At 33.4% G+C, this 22438-nt stretch overlaps 1 protein-coding gene across 1 annotated transcript in view; it reads left to right on the plus strand.

Moving 5' to 3' along the window:
- The window catches only part of MRPL3 (mitochondrial ribosomal protein L3), a 36929-nt gene that overhangs the window by 11016 nt on the left and 3475 nt on the right, over nt 1–22438 (plus strand). Inside the window, exons 5-9 of the mRNA XM_006907250.3 lie at nt 315–414; nt 2496–2556; nt 13389–13497; nt 21101–21178; nt 21415–21492. Coding sequence (XP_006907312.1) covers nt 315–414; nt 2496–2556; nt 13389–13497; nt 21101–21178; nt 21415–21492 — 426 coding nt within the window. The remainder of the gene's footprint in view (nt 1–314; nt 415–2495; nt 2557–13388; nt 13498–21100; nt 21179–21414; nt 21493–22438) is intronic.

Below are 22438 nucleotides of genomic sequence, written 5' to 3' on the forward strand. Positions count from 1 at the left end.
AAAGAGTGGTCGTGTGCCAAGCTTTGCTGATAGAACCAATAAAAGTTGTATTGACCATGGAGTGGTCAAATACTAGATATGAGCTGCACTAGATATGAGCTACACTGTGCGCCTGGTTGCATTCTACGTGTAATGGATTATAGATAAAAATCTCACCTTTAAATAAGGAGAGTAGGGTGCTCTTTGTTCATTAGGAGAACAGAGTGCTCTTTGATTTGTTTTCTGGTGTGTTAATAATTTAGTTTAGATCTCTGTGCATTAAACTTCACCTTTAGTATTCAATGTGTTACTTATGTATGCTGCTTTTTCTTTAGAAATCTGCATCTATATTGGAATTTTACCAAGAACTTGGATTGCCACCAAAACAGAAAGTTAAAATCTTTCACATAACAGATAATGCTGTAATTAAGCCAGGTAATCTGAGTTCAAGGATGGGGGGAAGTAAAAATACCCAAATATGTGATTTGTTTAATGTCAGCCCTTTCAATAAAACTGAATCCACAATACATTTATTTTTAAATATAAAATAATTTCTGATTTAATTACTAGGGACAAAAGTCTTTTTCTTTTTTCAGTGAAAAGAATTGTAGAGAACTTTTTGTTTCCCATCAGAGAGGGAGAAACGCTTTTGTTTTTAATGTACAGCGAGTTTTACATTTGAAAAGTCACGCCAAACAAATACACTGGCTTTTAAAATCTGAAGTTTACTGTTTGTAGGCTGGCATTTTATTAAGTGGAGTATAGCTAGACTCTTCCTGAGATATAAGAATTTGAAAAACTATAGCCCGAAATGGGAAAATGATTACTACAGCACCTCCCTCGATGTGAAGATCTTACTTAAAAATTTCAACGAATTTAACCTAATCCATGGAATCTCAAAAAGTGAGATTAGGCAATATGATTACATTGGTTCATATAATGAACAACATTTTGATGTCCTTAAACTTCAGAAAAGCTCTCTAAATCTCTTGAAATTGAGTTTTAACAAGTAGACAGTAGAAAGATGTTTTGAAATTTGGTATTAATATCTTAACTTAATTTCTTGCAGTAAAATACAACTGCAGTGGACCGTATTAATTGGAATGACAGAGGGTCAGCCTTGATATGTTAGAATGAAAGTATTTTTTGAAGTGCACATTTTGCAATTAAATAGAATTAAACTAACAAATGTAAAAATTAAGTCCACATTAACTTTTGCTGTAGCTCAAACCATGTGAAATTGTTGTTTTTGTGGGTAGAAATAGTTAAATATCAACAATTCAGGTTGTTTAACCTTATAGAAATTCATTTTTAATCTCTCCTATTTTTTCTTAATTCCAGTGTTTTCTCTGCCCATACAAATTTAGGTTAGGTCCTACCTTAAAGGATACTACCCTCTGAAATTCTTTAGCACTTTACTCCTTGTTATACTAAGCAGGCAGCTTTCCATTACATTCTCTAGTACATTAGATCCAGCTTTTTTTTTTTTTTTTAAAGAAGTCTCTTACTCGATGATGTAATGTTAATTCTTCACCTAGATAATAAATTCTTGAGATCAGGGCCCATGCCTTATAATACTTTTGCATTTCTAACTTTACATATTACAAGTTCCCTATAAATATTTAAAGATTAATTGCCAAATTAAATAGTTCTCGTGTTAATTGAAAATTTATATAAACAAAATATTGTGACGAGCTTTGAGTTACTAAATTTCTTTAAAAAACACATTTTCCAAGTGCATTTAAAGTAAGATTTAATTTACATACAACTAGTTTTGGAAATGTTAAGTATATAAAATTAGGGGAATCTATAATGGCAGTTTTTTGGTATTACAAATTTCTGAGCATATCCTAGGATAACTATTTTTATTGAAATAATGACCAATCTACCAAAAATATGATATGTAGGGCTTATGATATGATATGGATGTCATACATAACATAATTATTACCCAGAGAATGATGGGCCTGTATTCAAATAATTCAAGTTTCTATTTTAGATATGTTATCTCCAATGAGTAAAAAAAGATTTTATCTAGCCCCAACATTTTTATTTTTTTATTACATTCTGAATTATTACATTTTTATTATTATCTGAAATAGGAAATATACTTTGATTCAGTATATTATTACTCACCCAAATAACCAGGAATCATCAAACTCGTGTATTTACCAGTAGGAACACTGTTATAGTATTTGCCCATCTCGGCTAACACATGTTGACTGCTGTAAAGGCATGCTGTCAGCCAGCCATGGTCTGTTGGCTCATTCTAGCACTGTGTCCCTCATACTAGGGCATATTGTTCTTTAGCCATATACAGTCAATTAAAACATGTTTATTGAACAGTTTTATTATCTTATAGTTGATGTTTCTAATAACTATAATTGCAGAAGAGAATCTCCTACCGTTTTTGAAATCTGATAATCTGAAAGTCTTCCTAGATACTGTTTATGTTTAGTGAAGTTGTTTCTGGGCAGACAAACTTTAAATTGATTTTTTGTTTTCTTTTCATAAAGGTACTCCTCTTTATGCTGCTCACTTTCGCCCAGGACAGTATGTGGATGTCACAGCCAAAACGTAGGTCCACATAATAGGTTTTCTTTTCCTTTTCTTTTCCTCATATATTAAAAAGTCAGTGAATAAAAGATAAGTAACCATTTTTCTTATTTATAATTCTAATCTTTAATATCATTTACTGTATTGGTTTTTAAAATGCATTGAATTAGTTGTATGTGAAGAGTTCACATTAGGTTACAGCTTTTAAACTGAGATGAATGCTTTTTGAAATGGGACTAAGAAAAAGGTCACATTACTTGGGTTCTTTGTGGGCTGGGCCCACTTTTGTTTTGAATACCAAAGACTATATACAGTTCGGTGGTAGAATACATATGCAATGCTAATGGAGTTCTTTTGAGATTATTGTATAGTCTAGGAACTGGTGGTTCTTTCCAGTTCTAGGAAATAGTTAAATTAGAAACTTTATATCATTTGTGATAGTGGTTGTTGTGCTTAAGGTTTTGTAACTATTAAAAGCCTATTAGAATCTGGAAGAAGAAATAGTATTACAGTATAGGCCTCTTAAGTAGCATGGCATTATCCCTCAGAACCAGATAAGTAAGATTTCTATAAGAGCAAAAAATTTTTTATACTTAAACAAGGGTTTAATTTGGTAGAAATCAACACTGAATTGTCACTCTAACAGGAATGCTAACTTTCTTTGGGCAGTGGTAATATTGGTACTATAATTTTTTTATACTTCGCTATTTATCAGATGGCTTAAGATAAGTTTAGTACTGGCTACATGATCTCTAGGAAACATTTAGATCTTACAGAAGTAATTTTTCAAAAATCAGTTGAGGTTACCTCACTGTGGAATGAAGTAACTGAGCCCTTATATATGTTTATGTAGAAATTGTTCAGTATAGTCTATTGGAATCCACATAACCTAGGCTAAACTAACTCTAAATATCAGCTCTTCTCCATTCCTGTTTCTTTTTCTATCAAGACAGATGATGATTTTACTATATCTTTATGTGCCTCAATTTTCTTTTTGTCATTTGACAAAATCTGCTGCCTGTGTTCTGGGAATATTCTGACTAGGAACCATTTGAAAGTGAGCAGTGGTCCACAGTTGCTCTGGGATAGAAATCCCAGTCAGTGTTATGATCAGTAACTGAGCCAAAGCACCTTTTGTCAGAGGAAACCTGATGAGTGCCAGCATCAGTTTCCGTTATGCAGTTAGATTCATTTTCATTTCCACGTTATTATTGCCTACTTTCAAATGTGGGCTGTTGCAAACAGCTTCTAGGTTCCTTTACCTTTGATTAGCTATTTAGAAGTGGAGTGAGATAGATTGATGGTAGAGTGGGTCCTCTTTTTAGGGAGATTGTGAATCTCTCCCTTTTTTTTCCCCTACGCGATTGTCATGGGCTCTTTTCTACTTACTGGGGCCTCGAAAATCGCTGGTTGCTTTGTAACTTTGTTTATTCTTTCTTCTCATCAAGAACTCAAAATATTGGCACTGTAAAGCTTTGATTTGGTTAATTGGGGAGTGTGTGCTGTGAATCAAGATTATTTTACTTTTTAAATTTTTAAGTTATTACATATAAATAAAATACCTCACAGTAATTCTTGAATTAATACACAATTAATGTTGTGTGGATTCTGTTACACATTTTATAGGATATATTGGATATTCCAAAAAGCCCTGCAAAGTCAGAGGCCTTTGTTAGCAGATGCCTTGTGACAGGATTTTTGATGGGATTTGAATTAGAGCCTAGCTTTTCAAATGCCTGTGCTCAGTAAATGCTTTCATTTCATATGCTACTGTCAGGTTTCCTTTGCTTCTTAAAAGTTATTTTTTAAAACTTCAGCCTTCTTCTTGTGAGTATAAAGTGGAAGGGGAAATGTGTTACTTTTGTTTTGTGTTTTAAGATCATATACTTAGAAAACAGTATTATGTAAAGCCCTGTGCTAGCCTCAGGACTGGATAGCTGGTGAGAGCTAGGAGAATAACTAGCCTTGGAATCTAAAGTAGTTGACATCAAACTCTGGAGAATGGAGGACCTTCATTTGAGAAGATCCTCACTGTGTAACAGTTGGCGGGAGGGTTACTTTCACAGATGTGTGCACTGAACTCTGGTGTACATACCTTTACGTGGTATTACCTGAGATCAGAATGAAATGGACTTTATTTGAGCTTTCACTAAGTGTTTCCTATGACTATAGCTCTTGTAGCTGGCATATTATTACTGCCTCAAGATGTTCGTAAGTATTTGTAAATTTGTAGGCCTCTGTCCTTCTCAGGTGGAGCTGTTTTGAATTCCTTCTGGCTACAGCATTGGACCTCAGCCACATACAATCCTAGTTGCTGCTGTCTCTTCTCTGCCATTGACTTCACCGGGTGGCGGGGACGGGGAGTGGTGTTGGGGAGGGGTGGGGTGTGTGTGTGTGTGTGTGTGTGTGTGTGTGTGTGTGTGTGTTTTCATTTGCCCATCTTCTTGATTAGTAACCCTGTTTTACAGTTGCAGAAACTAGAGAAAAAAATTGTGTAGTGACATGGTTAGATCAAATGATGAAGGATGTGGATTTATAGGCTAGAGCATTGCTTGTAACACTTGAGTAGGTCTCAGAATCTCCAGGAGGGCTGCCGAACAGATTACAGGACTCCAACTTCCTCCCATTTTCTGTTTCAGTGTATCAGGAGTAGTACCTGAGAATGTGCATTTCTAACAAGTTCTCAGGTGATATGGATGCTGCTAGTCCAGGGACCACACTTTGAGAGCCACTGGGCTAGAGAGTAGCCAAGCACTCATCAGTGGAACCACTTTTCCTCTCCACTCTTTCACCCAGTACAGAATCCTAGTGCCCCTAATTCTAATCAAATAATAATACATTAATGTCTGTTTTAAAACAAACAAGTTTAATCAACCCAGTTTCAAATAACATCAATAAAACTGAGCCTGTTTATTACTCACATTTTAGTTAGTACCTTTTAAATAGTGGGTGAGATGGGGCGTGACTGTTGATTTTATCCTGAACATACAATGTTTAGCCCATTGTTAGCAGAAAATGGAAACTTGGTCCCTTTACTAATTGGCTTCATCAACTTCTTTCCATTAGAAAAGAGAAAAATCTCAATCTCTAATTGAATTCTTCATTTTTCTTATGTTATAATTATATTTAATTGTAAAATCTATGCTTGTATTGAATGTTTCAAGTTTTTCTACCTTCAATTTTAATTGCTGGATTAAACATACTGTAGAAATAACTAAATAAGAAAACTTAAAACAAAAAGAATACTGTCTAATTTAAGAAAATAGTGCTAATAGAATCCATCTACTTCAAGAATGAAATTGTTTGCAGACTTTTTTTTAAAGTGACCAGTGACCAACAGTAGCATCCTCTTCTTGAAGACTTGCTTAAAATTTTTAAATATTCCTGCACTGGGAAATCTACTTACATTGAAAGATACGTTGTGTTTACCTGTGCTGGATTTGATTATAATTCTCTACATAAATAAATTTACCAGTGTCACTTTAGAGTGTGAAGTAAACATAGATTGATCAGACTTCATTTTAATTTTTACTTTTATACGAGTAATAGTTTTTTATGGTCTGAGAATACAAATTCAATTTATGTTACATGAGAAAGATTTTTTTCACCTAATATATAAAACCATTCTAGCAGAATAATTTTTTACAATTTTATTAATAGATCATAAAACTCAGTCTTTGAAATATGGCAGTTTTATATAATTCATTCTAAATAAAAATTTTAAGACTACCATGATGTGTTCCCCACACTATAGCCACCACCATCACTGCACCCTAGTACCTTTAAAGTTTATAGTCTTATTCTGTAATGTTGACTATATTCCAGTGTCCAGCTTACACAGTTTGAATTTAATTTCATTTTTAATAAGTTACTTTGTTTACTAGTTTTTCAAAGCAGTAAAATTTTAAGCGTGTTAGTGAAACAATTTTCAAAATTAATTATTAAACCATAGAAGAAAATAACCTCTAGAAAAAATCATCTTAAATCAGTCAGAATGAACGTCTGTTTCAAGATAAAGGCTAGAGTTTGGAGGGTGGTGTTTTGGGATTATATTTTGTTGGTTTTTTCCTTTAAAATTTTTTTATGTTAAGCATCTGTAATTGCCTCACCTTTACAAAGAAGCATTTTTTAAAACTCAAAGTCAGTAAAATGAAGGCCTAATTGGGGGCAATATAGGGAGTAGCTAAAAGCACGCATGCCATCTGTTTCTCAGTAGCTCTGTGGCCTAGACAGCTTTCTTAACCACTCTGTTGCCTCATGTTTAACATGAGAATAATTATAGCACCTACTTCTAACCATTTGGTAAAGATCGAATGAGATAATACACAGAAAGGTCTTAGCTCAAGGTCTGGCACAAAATAAATACTCGGGAGTATTGGCTACTATAACTATTATTGATATTACTGCTTTTTGATTTGTTTCAGATTTTAAAAAGAAAAAAATCTGTTTTCTTCAATAGGAAATACCTTTTTAAATGAATAAAAAACATTAAGATATTAGGAATTCAGCCGTGTTTTCTAATGTACCACGTTATTGCCTTCTTACTTTAGACTGTCTTTGGTGTAGCTTTACAAAGCACTAGGTAATTTTAAGATTACATACTACCTGCTACATCTAGACTCTACAGAGTAATGATGATGCCCTTGAAATAGCTTCATGCCTCTGATTTGCTAGATATTTTTATATTTTTTGCTCTATTTCTCAAGAAGCAGTATGATCTGGGATGAAAGTATGTCCAGATGCTTCCACTTACCAAGGATTTGACCTTGGCAAGTGGTTTAACTTGTCTGGATTGAAATTTCATTATCTTTAACATAAGTGTGTGGGACTAAATGGTTTCTAAGATTCCTTTCAATTCTAAAAATCTGTTTCCAAAAAATGATCCCTTCAGTTTTCCAAAAGGCGTAACTCAGCCTTATCTATATTAATGAAGAAATAATACATAACAGTAGAATCACAGCACATGGCAATATGGTTTTCCAATCTACTGAAAAAAAGGATATGCTGTAGACCTTCGGAAAACTGTTAATGGGTTATTCGAAGGTTGTTTTTTTGTTTTTTGTTTTTTTTCAGAGAGCAGACTGAACTCTGGACAGCACATGTGTTCTGGATTTATTTAGGCTAGCCAGGAAATGCTGCCTTTTATAAGAGGATTCAAAGGAATCACTGCACACTTGACTCTTTGTACTGTTGAATGAGCTAGATTTGATGTCAGAAAGCTGTAAGCAGTGCACTGTTAGCAGTCACTTGCTGATAGAAATGTTCCCAGATATCGAATGGATTTTATGGTTTTTAGACAGAAACGGAATACTTGCATTTCAGGCTATGCTGTCACAAACTCATCTAGGGAGTAACAGCTATACAGATATTTCATGCCAGCTTTTAACTATATATGATGGAACGAACAAAGCAACTGGAAAAGTCTGCTGTGACTTATTCGTGGGCTCAAGAGCTATACATCACTGATCAAATAGGTTTAGACAGCAATACCAAATTGGGTAGAAGTTGACTCCCAGAGTTTGTAGGGATCTTTGGTAGAGATGCTTTATCCTTGAGATGAGTGGAGATGAAAGTAGATAACATCTGGGTGAATTTTTTGAAATAAGAAGCTATAATTAAAGACTAAAATGTTTGGTGCCATATTAGTTCATCATAAAGTAAAAACTAATGCTCATGGAAATAGTAAATTTAATTGATAGAGCCTTTTATATACATATAATTTAGTAAAAATTGTCCTTTATTTATTTACTGAAATTTTTTTATTAAAACCTTCTTGGGTGGTTTGAATCTAGAACATAACAAAGGAGTGTTAAGTTATATGCTACAAGAAATTCTTTTGATTGTTGGTTTGGACATTTTGGCTAGGAACTGACACGAGTCTCCATTTCCCTGTGTTCCAGTGTAATGTTTAACCATAGAGAAGCTGGTTTTAAATGAATGATTTCTTTACCTTCCCACCCCCATCTCCATTTTCATTTATTAAATATAAAAATATAGCCTGATCTTGGGGGCATCCTTAGAGAAGTCAAGAGTCCTCTTTTATTTAGAACTCAATTACTGGTTTTCTGAGAGATTATGTACAAGTCACTTAAACTTTTTACAGCATTAGCAGCTGAAGAAAGAAAGTTAAAGCTTAATTTGGAAATGGTTAGGATTGAAAAATGTATTTCCAGTATGGATTTTGGTTTTTCTAATAAGATAAATCAAGTACTTTACAGCTGATGCAACATTTGATGACAGACATTTTTGGTTCTTTTTAATGGTAATTGTGGAAAGATAGACAGTGTAGCAAGAAGGATGTTTGAGGCAAAGGGAATAACATGAGCACATGGAAGAGACTGGCATATTTAAGAATTCATAGAGTGATAATCTACAAGTAGATCTGTGATGGACAGTGTTTGCAAAGGTAGGCTAGACCCAGTTATAGAAGGCCTTATATACCCCAAGCTAAAGAAACTGCTAAGGAACACTTAAGATTGTGGTTTAGTTTGTGTGCTTGTTTTTGTTGTTGTTTCTGTTTTGTTTTTTAGAGCAGGAGACAGCATGTATGATAAGCTTATTGTATTGAGAATTTCACTCTAGTGACCATGGAGGAGGATAGCTTGAAGAGAAGGAGGTGATAATTTTCTGTTTCTGAAACACCGTAATTGAATGGCTGAGGTACTTCTGGTTAGATATGGTTGGTACATCTGTAGATGATAGCACAGTACTTGCCAGAGGGCAAGGTTTATGGGACTCCAGCTTATTAGTAATAGCTTCAGGGGTCAGCAGACTTTTTCTCAAGGGTCAGATAGTAAATGTTTTAGGTTTGCGAGCATTAAGATCTCTGTTACAGCTACTCAGCTCTGCCATTATAGCTCTGAAGCAACCATAGCAATAAGTAAATAAATGTGCATGGCTGTGTTACACTAAACAAAAACAAGTGGCCAATGCAGGCCATATTGAGAAGTTTAAACCATAGGGAGAAGAGAGTCGAAGTCAGGACTGTAAGATCATCTTTTCGTGTAGCAGCAAGGGGAAAAAACTTCTCAAAGAGTATTAGGAAGTATGAAAATGGGGAGGAAATGATGATTAGGGGTGGTGGGGAGGGTGTAGAAATAAGGAGGGATAGAGGACAACTCTTCTATATTAAAAGAGACTATAGAATTTTGCATACTGGGTATTGTATATTATGGAATTAATTTTTTAGATTGTGATAATGGTAATGTGGTTTTGTTCTTAAAATGGAATCTTATCTTTTAGAAATCCATACTGAAATATTTATAGATGAAACAGTATCTGGAATTTGTTTCAAAATAATCCATTGGAGTTGTAGGAGAGGAAAAGAGATGAAACAAAATAGTCCTCGAGTCGATGATTGTTAACCCTGGATGATGAATACATAGGGATTCGTTGTACTAGTCTCTCTGCTTTTGAATATGTTTTAAAACTCTATACTAACAATTATTTTAATAAAAGACTTTGTATTTGGGGATTAAGGGATTAACCTCAGAGTAAGTTCCAGAGAACAGTTGGAGAGATAGATAGATTGCAGGTGTTAGATGAGAGAGGGAGGAGCAGTTTACTTCCCAAGAAAGAGAAATAAAAATACAAAGGAGAGAAAAGATAAAAGAACCCAGTGATGAGGGAAAGACTCAGAGATGAGAATTTTGAAGAAAATTCTCAGAGGACTCAGAATGAATGGATTTGAGAGCATTTCTCACCTCGTGGGCATTTACAAGTGTATCCAGAACCGTACAATCAAAGGCAGTTACCCACAAAATGGGGGAATACTGATGGGTTTGCATTAAAACCTGTATGTCTGCTGGTAGACATTTGGGCATTTATCATAGCGTGTCAAGGGAATGAAACTCACACAGTAATCTCTAGAGATTTATACAATACAGTTGGAAACATTAAATTATGCATTCTCTTCTGCAAGGGTCTTACAGTCATACCTTTAAGTCTCTCTTTCCTTTAATACCATCTGCTTAAACTTTTATAAAAGACATGACCATTATACAACATTTGGAAACTACATTTCAAAATAAAGGAAACTTATCATTTTTTCCTAAGACACGGCTATAACCAGTAAATTACTCTGACTTTTCTAGGTTGGGCACTAGGCTTAAATAATGCATAATCCCTGCTCTTTATGAATTTAAAGTGTACCAAGGAAATGGACCAAGAAACAGGGCAATAAAGTCTCCTAAATTTAAGTAGTATCTCTGAGTTTGTTGATGAATTTTTGGTTTAAAGTATAAATAAATGCTCTAAATAAATACATTTTTAAATATTTTCTCAATTTTCAGATGTTTCACTAAATTTGGAACTTTTTACATTGTGTTCTTTCTGATTCAAAATTTCCTTTATTTGATTTTCTGCTGTCATTGACTAAAAAACAGCAGAAAAAGGAGTGGGAGAGAAAAGCACGTGCGTTATGTGTTGTGTATCATTTCTAGTAAAATGAAGGTTTTATTTTATGTCACCTATGAAAACCTTATATTTGAAATGTCCCTGGGTATGCTAAGCATAGATTACTTTATTTTGTTTGTTTTGTTCTCAAGTTGGGTGACAACTGAGAGGAGCAGTAGAATAGATACCTGTACTACCTACCCATTTATCAACAGGTGCTCTCCATTCTCCATAATCTGAATTAAGCCAATAATTTTTCATGTTATTTATATTTTATCTTTTTGTTTAAAAGTTTCTTATGGAAGAGGTTCTCATTGTTTCCGGTATAACAACATGATAGATTTTAGAGCTAGATTAAAAAACAATCTAATTAGCCAACAGATAATTAGCACTTTCAGCATATCATTTTCATCTTATAATCATTTACTCCTAAAATGAGCAAAATTATCTTCTGCAATTTACTTGGCATGTGCTTTATTGTGCAAACAGTCATACTATCTCTTTTTACGTAAGAGATGAATCAGTTTGAGAACTCAGAAGGTTCTGGCAAACTTTCTACCCACAATGGCCAGTGTTAGAATATGATACTTGTAAAACATGTTCATTTTAGATTTAGCGTTGCCAGACTCCTCTCTTTTTTTCTTTGGAGTGCTATTTGCCAAACAGCATCATGGGTTCAAATGACCCTTTAGGTATTAAGTTTCTAAAGCCAAATTTCAGTAAAATATTTGATTATCATAGTTTTTCTTCCTAGATATTCCTCTCTTTGCAAAATGTTTTTTTCATTTAATATATTTCCATTTTAGATCTTTGATCAGGAATAAGTCTTTGAGGTGAAAAAAAAATATGTATGTACAATAAGAGATATGTTCAGTTGATAAATATGAAAAAAGGGGTGTAAGCTACATTAAACTTTTCATGTACAAATAACTTTTGACCTGTGATTTGCTACTGTCCAGCTGTTAGGTTCTACACATAGTTCATATTGTTTTTATGTTGAATTTTTGATTTATCTAAATCAAACTTATTATTCCTATGGCCTTCAGTCCATTACTCTCTGATAATTCTTTATTAAATTCATAGCAAAGTCCTTGTGGAAATAACATGGTTTTCATAATCTTTTTGTAAATAGCCTGAATTATTCACTGTCTATATAATAATAGTTAGCTTTGTTAGGGTTAGGAAACATGACGTTAAAAATATGTTGACATATTATCTAGTGAGAGCTCGAAAAAATGTTCATCTTAAGAGTCTATAAAAATATGTCTATTCCAACTTGCAATTCATTCTAGCCCTTTCATTGTACCATTTGTACTGATATATTTGACAGTAGAGACAGACTTTAATACTACCTTAAACCTTAGTTTTATTCACTGTCTACCTGCATGGCAGAATGTTTCCCTAGGCTGGCAGACTTTGAAAATAGAATGGTTTTGTTTAAAAAATGAAATATTATATTTTAAGAAATTGTTACTCTCTGTATTTATTTTCCATTAGTTTCCTATTCAAACCTTAAAACCAAGATCCATGTGGTATCTTGTGAAAGTAAAACATTCAGCATTTAGGGCATTATATTGTTTTATTTAGTGTTCTGTTATGTTAGTTATCTATTGCTGCCTAACACATTGCCCTAAAGTATAACAGCCTAAAACACAAAAATTTATTACCTCACAGTTTCTGTGGTCAGGTATCCCAGTACAACTTAGCTAGGTACCTCTAGCTCAGTGTCTCACAGGCTGCAGCCAAGGCATCAGTCAGGGCTGCAAATATCTCAAGGTTTGACTTGGGAAAAATTGCCTCCAACCTCACTAACATGGCTAGTGCCAAGCCTCAGGTCCAGAGTTACTGGCTGAAGACATCCTCCCCTCACAAATCTCTCTATAGGGTAGCTTTTCATAGGCAGCTGGCTTCTTTCAGAGCCTAACAAGCAAGAAAGTGCCAAAATGGTAGCCACAGTCTCTGTAACCTAATGTCAGCGGTAACATCTCATCACTTTTGCAATAGTTTATTCCTTAGAAGTGAATTGCTAGGTCTACCCTGACTCAAGGGGTGGTGATTACACAAGAGCATGGGTACCTGGAGGTTATGAGGATCTTAATAGTTGCCTGCCATATCTCTCATGAGTACATTGGAACTTCTAGAAGTTTACCACTTTTACTACGTTGTTTCATTAGAATTATGATGATAAAACTTTCTTCAGACTGAACTCCTTTTGCTTGGCTAGCTGTTGTCTCACAATCTTAAATTAATCATTTTATACAGAATGAGAGACTCTAGGAAAGGGTGCAAACCAGGTCAGAGATAAAGAAATGTTCTTTTGCAGTTTTGCTTGTAGAACCTTTTCTAGTTATTTAGATAAAGTGCTTTGTTAAAGCTCTAAGGTACTATCGAGAAAGTGTACAATCGGGAATATTTTATTCTCTATTCATTATGTAAATTCTAATGTTTATCTTATTCAGTATTGGTAAAGGTTTTCAAGGCGTCATGAAAAGATGGGGATTTAAAGGCCAGCCTGCTACTCATGGTCAAACAAAAACTCACAGGCGACCTGGAGCTATTTCAACTGGTGTAAGTATAAGTTAGTGATGCTCTTTTTAATGCTAAATAGTCAACTTCTGTGCATATAGTACTTTAGTCTGTCTTTGAGATCAAGTCACATTATTTTAATCTGACTCAGGTGGGTCTAGTACTTGTCACACTTTTATGGGTGCTGGACTTATTTACTTTCCAGAGCCAAACTTGAATCATTTAGTTATATCCTACATACTTACAGTTAGTAGTCCCAGTGTTTTTCTGCCTACTTTCTTATTTCCATCTCTGTCTTTCATCCTACACTCTGAAGTCAGCTGCAAGAAATCAAGGATGAGAATGCCCTTCTATCTGGCCCACTGGTTCCTTCACAGATATTTTTTTTATTTTGCCTTAAAAGAGACAGTTGGGGAAAATTGTCAAGGCTATTAAAATGGTGCAGGGGGAAAATGGTAGAGAAGAAATGGAGAAATAAACAGTAAGTGCGTAGAAAATGGAAGACTTTTTTATTGCTAATTCAGTCCTATTCTCCCAGAGATATAGCATGAAGAGCTGGGGGAGGGAGTTTCCTTTGGAGCATCAGAGTAAAACAAGATTAATCTCTAAATATATATACACACACATACATATAGTCGTTCTCCTTTCATAAGAAATACAGATTAAAGCTACTCTTGAGTTATTAGTTTCTCAACTAGTAAGTAGATTGTATTATCAAGCTGTTGGTGGGAATACAAAATAGTGTATCTTTTATGGAGGAGAATGTGCCAATATCTAAAAGAACTTCACAACAATCCTACTTCTAGGAATTTACACTAAAGATATTCTCCCGAAAATATAAAAATGCATTTGCATAAAATTAGTCATTGCAACATTATTTGTAATTACACACATAAATGCTCATGTCTAGGAATTTCGATGAAGTGTAGTACATCTCAGTAGAATTCTATACAGTTGAGAAAAGAATGAGAAGATCATTTCTAAATGATAGCATAATTGCCAAGATATATGGAAATGTACATATTATCTGCTTATTTTTGCAAAAAGAAGAACAAGAAAGATAAATCAGGAACTAATGAGATTGGTTACCTATAAGGGATGGGTGGGAACAATATGGAAGGACTTAGCAGTGGCAAGAGTTACACTTCCCTAGATACATTTTTTTGTTATACTTCTCTTATTTGGAACCATGTTAATGTTTTACATATTTAAAATAAAATAAAAAACAAGAATGAGGGAGGAATCCATAATGGAATATAATTAGAAAATGAACCTAACTGTTTCAAATGAATAACATAACCACAGTAAAGGGCTGGGAGGGACTAGGGGAGAAGAGTAACTCAAGTAACTTCTGAACACAGTAGTTGGCTATATACACTGACTCTAAATTTAAAATGTGCTATGCACAACTGTTGAATTCTAATTATGTTTTTTATTTGAAGTAGCATTAGTCAGCAGTTCTGAAATAATTTTCTATGAATTGTAGGATTGAATATATAAGTAAATGTATTGATAATGGGAGCCAAAGTTTCTCACTATTGGAGAAGGGTGTTAAGTTATGAAAAGGAAGGAAATTAGAATGGACTCTGTAGTGTTGAATTTCAATTGTAGGTATCAGTATTTATTTGTTACAGGTTTATGTAAAGAAAAATATAGATATTTATATGGATGTATATATATTTATGTCATAGCTCTGTCTGCTGAAAGGACCTAAAAGCAAAGATATTCCATAGCAATGAGCATACCTAGAGCCTAGATCTTAGTTTTTAAACACCATTCCCCACTGAAAGAAACTGGGACTTATTAGAGAATAGACTGATTTCATGCATGGGGTAAGAAGAGTACAATATGATTCCTTGTCAAGAAATCAGGGAAGTGCTTTATAAATGATAGTACAATAGGCAGTAAACTCTTTGATATTGCTCTTAGTAACATTTTTTGGACATGTCTCCTTGGTCAAGGGAAACAAAAGAAAAATAAACAAATGGGTCTATATCAAACTAAAAAGGTTTTGCACAGCAAAGAAAACCAACCATCAACAAAGTGAAAAGACAACCTATTGAATGAGAGAAGTATTTGCCAATGATATATCTGATAAGAAGTTAGTACCCAAAATATATAAAGAACTCATACAACTTAACTCTGAAAAGACGGTCTAATTAAAAAAATGGGCAGAGCACCTGAGAAGATATACAGATAGCCAATAGACATAAGAAAAGATGCTCCACATCACTAATCGTCAAAGAAATGTAAATTAAAACTGCAATGAGTTATCACCTCACACCTGTCAGAATGGCTATCAGAAAAATCAACAAACAAGTCTTGGTGAGGATATGGAGAAAAGGGAACCCTCGTGCATTGTTGGTGGGATTGCAAATTGGTACAGTCACTACAGAAAATAGTATGGAGGTTCCTCAAAAGATTGAAAATAGAACTGCCGCATGACCTAGCAATCCTACTTCTGGGTATTTACCCAAAGAAATTCAGAACACTAATTTGAAAAGATATATGTATCCCTGTGTTTATTGCAGCATTATTTCCAATAGCCAAGATATGGAAGCAACTTAAGTGTTTATTGATAGATGATTGGATAAAGATGTGGTACATATATACAATGGAATATTACTGGGCCATAAAAAAAAAAAGAATGAAATCTTAAAATTTGCAACAACATGGATAGACCTAGAAGGTATTGTGCTAAGTGAAATAAATCAGATAGAGAAAGACAAATGCCATGTGATTTCACTTATATGTAGAATCTAAAAAATAAAATGAACAAACAAAACAGAAGCAAATTCATAAATACAGAGAACAAAGTGATAGATGCCAGGTGGGAGGGGCATTGGGAGCTGGATGAAAAAGGTGAAGAGATTAAGAAGTACAAATTGGCAGTTTCAAAATAGTTTTTGGTTTGTAGAGTACAGCTTAGGGAATATAGTCAGTAATATTGTAATAACTATGTATGGTTTCTGGTGGGTGCAGGACTTATCAGGAGGATCACCTGGTAAGTTATATAAATGTCTAACCACTATGCTATACATATATATGAAACATTATATTGAGTGTTGATTGTAAATGAAAAAAATTTTTAAATGGCACATGAAAAGGACATAGGAGCCCATTAAAATTAGCTCCCACTTGTAAAAATTGAGACAGTTTGATCTGAAAACTTAAAAAATGATAGTAACACAATTCACGGAATAAACAGAATCAGTGAGTTCACACTGATACAAATAAGGAGAGTGAATGGGTAGATTAATAAATGAGAGAAAAGAGATTACTCTTTCTTACAATATAATCCCAGCTAAAAAATGTAGAAGAATGTTGGAGTTAGAATTTCATTTTTTGACAGCCATAATAAGAATAATTGATTCAGCCAGGAATTATTAGTGGATGCTAAAGCAAGTGGTGAAAGCTTGTTTGGAGACTAGTTATTTACATAGACCCAAAACAAATTGCCTATTAATTATAAAGGAAAAATAATAACCTTAACCTTAAAGTAGATTAATCTAGGGAACACATCCTTAACTAACTAATCAACATTATACATACCAGTAATTGGACAAACCAACATAATGTGCCTCCTGATATGATTCCAGGAAAACACATTATCACTTCTACAGTGATCTCTATCAAAAACGCATCACCTGAATCTAATCACAGGGAAATATCAGACAAAACCAAAGTAAGTGGTATTCTACAAAAAGCTTGTAGCCTTCAAAAATGTCAAGGCGAGGAAAGGCTGAGGAGCTGCTCTGGATTTAAGGAGACTAAAGAAATAAGACTATTAAATGCAATGTGTAGTTCCAAAGTCGATCCTGGACTTGGAAAAAATAGACATAAAGAACATTATTGGGGTAATTGACAAAATTAGAATGTGGACTGTAGATTAGATAATAATGTATTAAATTTTCTGAGTTTCACAACTGTGATTATATAAGAGAATATCCTTGTTCTTAGGAAATACACACTGAAATACAGGTAGAGGAACATCATGTCTGCCACCAAATTTCAGATGGTGAGGAAGATGTCCATATATAGAGAGTGAATGGTAAAACAAAGGGCAACATGTAAACAATTGGTGAATTTAGGTAGGGTATAAGAGCTTTTTGTAGTATTTTTTAGCTTATAAATGTGAAATTTTAGTCATAAATTATAAAAATAAAAAGTTACAAAGATTGGGTAGATCATAGACATAAATATAAGAGCTAAAACTATGAAACTCAAGTTTCATAGTAAATCTTCATGACCTTGGGTTTGGCAAAGCCTTGGATATGACACCAAAAGTACAAGTAACAAGAAGATGTAAGTAAATTAGACTTTATCCAAATTTCAAACTTTCATGTTAGTTATTTGTCATGAAATTAAACTTCATAAAAACTTTAAACTTGATGGTATTGTGCAAATAATACTGTCAAGAAAATGAAAAGATGGTTTACAGAAAAGAAGAAAATATTTGCAAATCGTATATATAAGAACTCTTATAACTTAATAGTAAAAAAGATTAAGTGTAGGCAAAGGATTTGAAAAGACTTTTTTTTTCAAAAATATACAAATGACCAATAAGAGCATAAAAAGATCCTTAACATCTTTAGCCATTAGAGAAATGCAGATTAAAATTACAGTGAAATATTACTTCACACACTTGGATGACTGTAATTAAAAAGACAGGTAATGTTTGCAAGGATGCGGAAAAATTGGAACCCTTATACATTATTGGTAAGAATATAAAAATGGTGCAGCAGCTTTGGAAAAGGGTTTAGCAGTTGCTAAAAATGTTAAGTGTAAAGTTATCATATGACCCAGCAATTACACTCCTAGGTATAGACCCCAAAAGAAATGAAAACGTGAATATAATGACTTGTGCATGAATATTCATAGCAGCATTATTCATAATAGCCAAAAAATGGAAACAACCCAAAGTTTGCTTCATCAGTTGTTGAATGAATAATTAAAATGTGGTGTATTCATACAATATTATTTAGCAATAAAATGGAATGAAGTATTGATACAAGCTACAACATGGATGAACCTTGAAAATGTGCTAAGTGAAGGAAGCCAAGCACAGTAGACTACATATTATTTTTGTTCTTTTTTAAAAAAATTAATATATGTATTTTTTATTTTTAATTAATTTTTTTTGGTGGCATTGGTTAATGAAATCCAGTAAGTTTCAGGTATACAATTTAATAGTAAGGTATATAAATATTGCAATGTGTGTTTCCCTCCCATAGTCATATTTCTTTCTGTTACCACATATTCGACCCCTTTTACATCACCTACCTCCCTCCTCCCCTTTCTCCCCCTACCCTCAGGTAACCACTAGGCTATTATCCATGTCCATGAGTCTCTGTTTGTCCTGTTCGTTTGTTGTTTTTAGGTTTATATCCCACATATAAGTGATATCATCTGGTTTTCAACTTTTTCTATCTGGCTTATTTCACTTAACATGATTATCTCCAGGTCCATCCAGATTGTTGCAAATGGCAGTATTTCATCTCTTCTTATGGCTGAGTAATATTCCATTGTATATATGTACCACAGCTTCTTTAGCCAATCTTCTATCATAGGACACTTCGGTTGCTTCCATGTCCTGGCCACCGTGAATAATGCTGCTATGAACATCGGTGTGCAGATATCTTTTTGGATATGAATTTTTAAGTCTTTGGTGTAAATACCCAGTAGAGGGATTGCTAGATCATATGGTAGGTCAATTCTTAGTTTTTTGAGGAACCTCCATACTGTTTTCCATAGCGGCTGTACTAATTTGCAGTCCCACCAGCAGTGTATGAGGGTTCCTTTTCCTCTGCATCTTCTCCAACATTTGTTATTACTTGTCCTGTTGATAACAGCTATTCTAACAGGTGTGAAATGGTATCTCATTGTGGTTTTAATTTGCATTTCCCTAATAGTTAGTGATGATGAGCATCTTTTCATATGTTGGCCATTTGTATGTCTTCTTGGGAGAAGTGTCTGTTCAGGTCCTCTGCCCATTTTTTGATTGGATTCTTTGTTGTTTTGTTGTTATTGAGTTGTATGAGTTCTTTGTATATTTTGGATATTAGGTCCTTGTTAGAGGTGTTGCTTGCAAATATATTTTCCCATTCAGATGGTGTCTCTCTGCCTTGCTGATGGTTTCTTTTGCTGTGTAGAAGCTTTTTAGTTTGATGTAGTCCCATTCATTTATTTTTGCTTTTACTCCCCTTGCCTTTGAGATCAAATTCATAACATCCTCCTTAAGTCCACAGTCCATAAGTTTAGTCCCTATGTTTTCTTCTGTGCACTTTATTGTTTCAGGTCTTATATTCAGGTCCTTAATCCATTTTGAGTTAATTTGAGTATGTGGTGATAAACAACAGTCTAGTTTCATTCTTATTATATGATTCCATTTATGTGAAATGTCCATCCTAGGCATATCTGTAGAAATGAAAGTAGATTGATTAGTGGTTGCACAGGGCCAGGGGAAGGGAGTGGAAGTTGAGGGAATGACCACTAATTGGAAATTTCTATATGAGATTGATTAAAATGTTCTAAAATTGATTGTAGTAATACACAACTCTCTGAATATGCTAAAAACTCTACACATTAAAGGATGAAATGTGTGGTTTGTGTATTATATCTCAATAAAGCTTCTTAAAATTAGGCATGTAGAAGAACTTTATAACTCATGTTAGTTATTTCTCATGAAGTAACTGTTCTGGTTGTAAATACTTTAATGATTAGATAGTAAATGCCTTTACAGTCCTGAGTTAGGGTATACTTATAAGGAGATGTAAATTTAATTGAGAGGGCAGAATTGTTTTAATAATGTAATGTTGAGCAAAGTGCTTATCACAGAGTGTATCTGTAAAATTAATAAGACTGATATGATACTTTGTGTATAATATTCAGAATCATTTAAGCTGTGTTGGTTGTCTGTTAATAAGATGAGCTGTTTCCACTGGGAGTTTTGCCTTTATTGTGAGAATAGTAATGCAGAGTTTTTATATTACAAGAATTCATGTGTCATGAGAGTTTTTCCCATTTTAGATATAATTCAGAGTTTCTTTTTCAGCTGTAAAATTTTATTCATTATTAAAGCCAAAATCAGAGAGACTATGTGAAGCTGTTTGATTTATGTGAATCAGAGACAACCAGAGCTGGACAAACAAACTCAGTATTCTGATAACTCTGTCCTTTCTTTAATCATTCTGGTGAAGGAAAGTAACATCAAAAGCAAGGGTGGAGGAGTAGGACCATTTCAGCAGCAGTCATGTGAATGGAGTCCATAACTCAGTTAATACAGAAGATTAGTGAAAACAGGCCAGGCAGTCAATTTTTTTCTTTGAATGGCAGTCCTTTATTTTATTTTATTTTTTTACTTCTTAACCAATATTAGCTCAGTTGTCACTCTCTTGTTTTTGACTTTTTCTCCTAAATCTCTTCTTAATCTATTTGTTTTGTTCCTATAATCTAATTTAGATTAGATTGCCCCTCTAGGGGTAAATATGTCTAAATCTATATTTAGTTCTTTACTGGGGCCTAGCAGAATTCGGGGGTAAATGAAACATTTGGATAATTCCTATCTTAGTCTGCATTTTGGTTTGATCAGTACTGTTTGAAATTGAGAGTATTTAAATGTGCTAATTTTAGTTCTCTTATTTAGGATGTTGCCAGAGTCTGGCCTGGAACTAAAATGCCTGGAAAAATGGGAAACGTAGATAGGACAGCATTTGGACTGAAAGTAAGTTTCTGAAGTGGCTCTTTTTAGGAGTGGTTAAATTAATGCCTAAATGCAGAGGCACCAGAATTATGTATTTAATGTGTGTCTGTTTAGTTAGTTTGTTCAATTTGATATTTAAACAATTTAATGATTGCTGTAATAGCTTTTACAGTTATTGAGGAGTGGAGTATTACGTGAATTTTGTGTGCGTTCTCAAATTTTTAACTGTTAAAGTTTGATTTCATTTCTTGCTTTAGGTGTGGAGAATAAACACAAAGCATAATATAATCTATGTAAATGGCTCTGTACCTGGACATAAAAATTGCTTAGTAAAGGTATGTATAGCTGTGATTATTTTCCATCATGCGTGTGGATATGAGTAAAATTCTCCTTTGACCTGTAAATGTAGCTTGAAAATAAGAAGCTGTTTTTTTTTTGCTTTTTAGTATCACATGAGTAAGAAAATTGCACAAAATAATCTATAATATATGTCTATAAAATGAACCTGCAAAAAGGGTAGGACCAGTAAGCAGAGGCTCTTCGGCAGTATTAAGAGGAGATTAGAATAATATTGCCAAAATATCAGTATATCTCTGTCATTCCAAGAAAGGACTTTTTAGTTTTTTAAGAGTACTTTGAAAGGAACAAAAAATACATGAAGTAGAAATTAAATGAGTCAAGAAGAAAGGTGATTAAAGGTAGACATTTTAAAGAGAGATTCTGTTATTATTATTATTATTATTACTAGCCTGCTCTGATTGCACCTTTGTTTTCCTTAAAAATGCATGTTCATTTTTATGTTCAAAAATATAAAGTAACAGAAGAAAACAAACATGTTGTACAAGATAGATTTGAAGAAAACTTCGAGCTCTCAGAAACTTATTTCCATCAAATAAAATACAAAATAAATATCCTGCCTCAGATTTAAGTCAGTGTAATATAAAGTAAGAGATCACTTTTGAATTTTGAATCTTCCATTCTGAAAATAAATTTGTAGTATAAGTGATAACAAGTCCTAGAAATATATTTTTCATTAATTTTTCAACAATCATAACAAAAATAGCTTGACACTTAAACCTCAGATTTTTTTAATTCAGTCTTTCTATGTATGCTTTTTATTTCTTAAAGTAGGTTCTATTACTAGCATAAGGTACAGTATTTGTTTTAATCTTACAGTAATTAAAATTCTCTTTCTGGCACTTTTCACTTTTTGACTGAATTATTCTCATTTTTCTTAAAGAAAAAAATACATTTGATGAATATTCTCAAGGTTTTTTTCGT

The sequence above is a fragment of the Pteropus alecto genome, unplaced genomic scaffold (assembly GCF_000325575.1).
Source record: "Pteropus alecto unplaced genomic scaffold, ASM32557v1 scaffold92, whole genome shotgun sequence".
In the NCBI taxonomy this organism is placed as follows: Eukaryota; Metazoa; Chordata; class Mammalia; order Chiroptera; family Pteropodidae; genus Pteropus; species Pteropus alecto.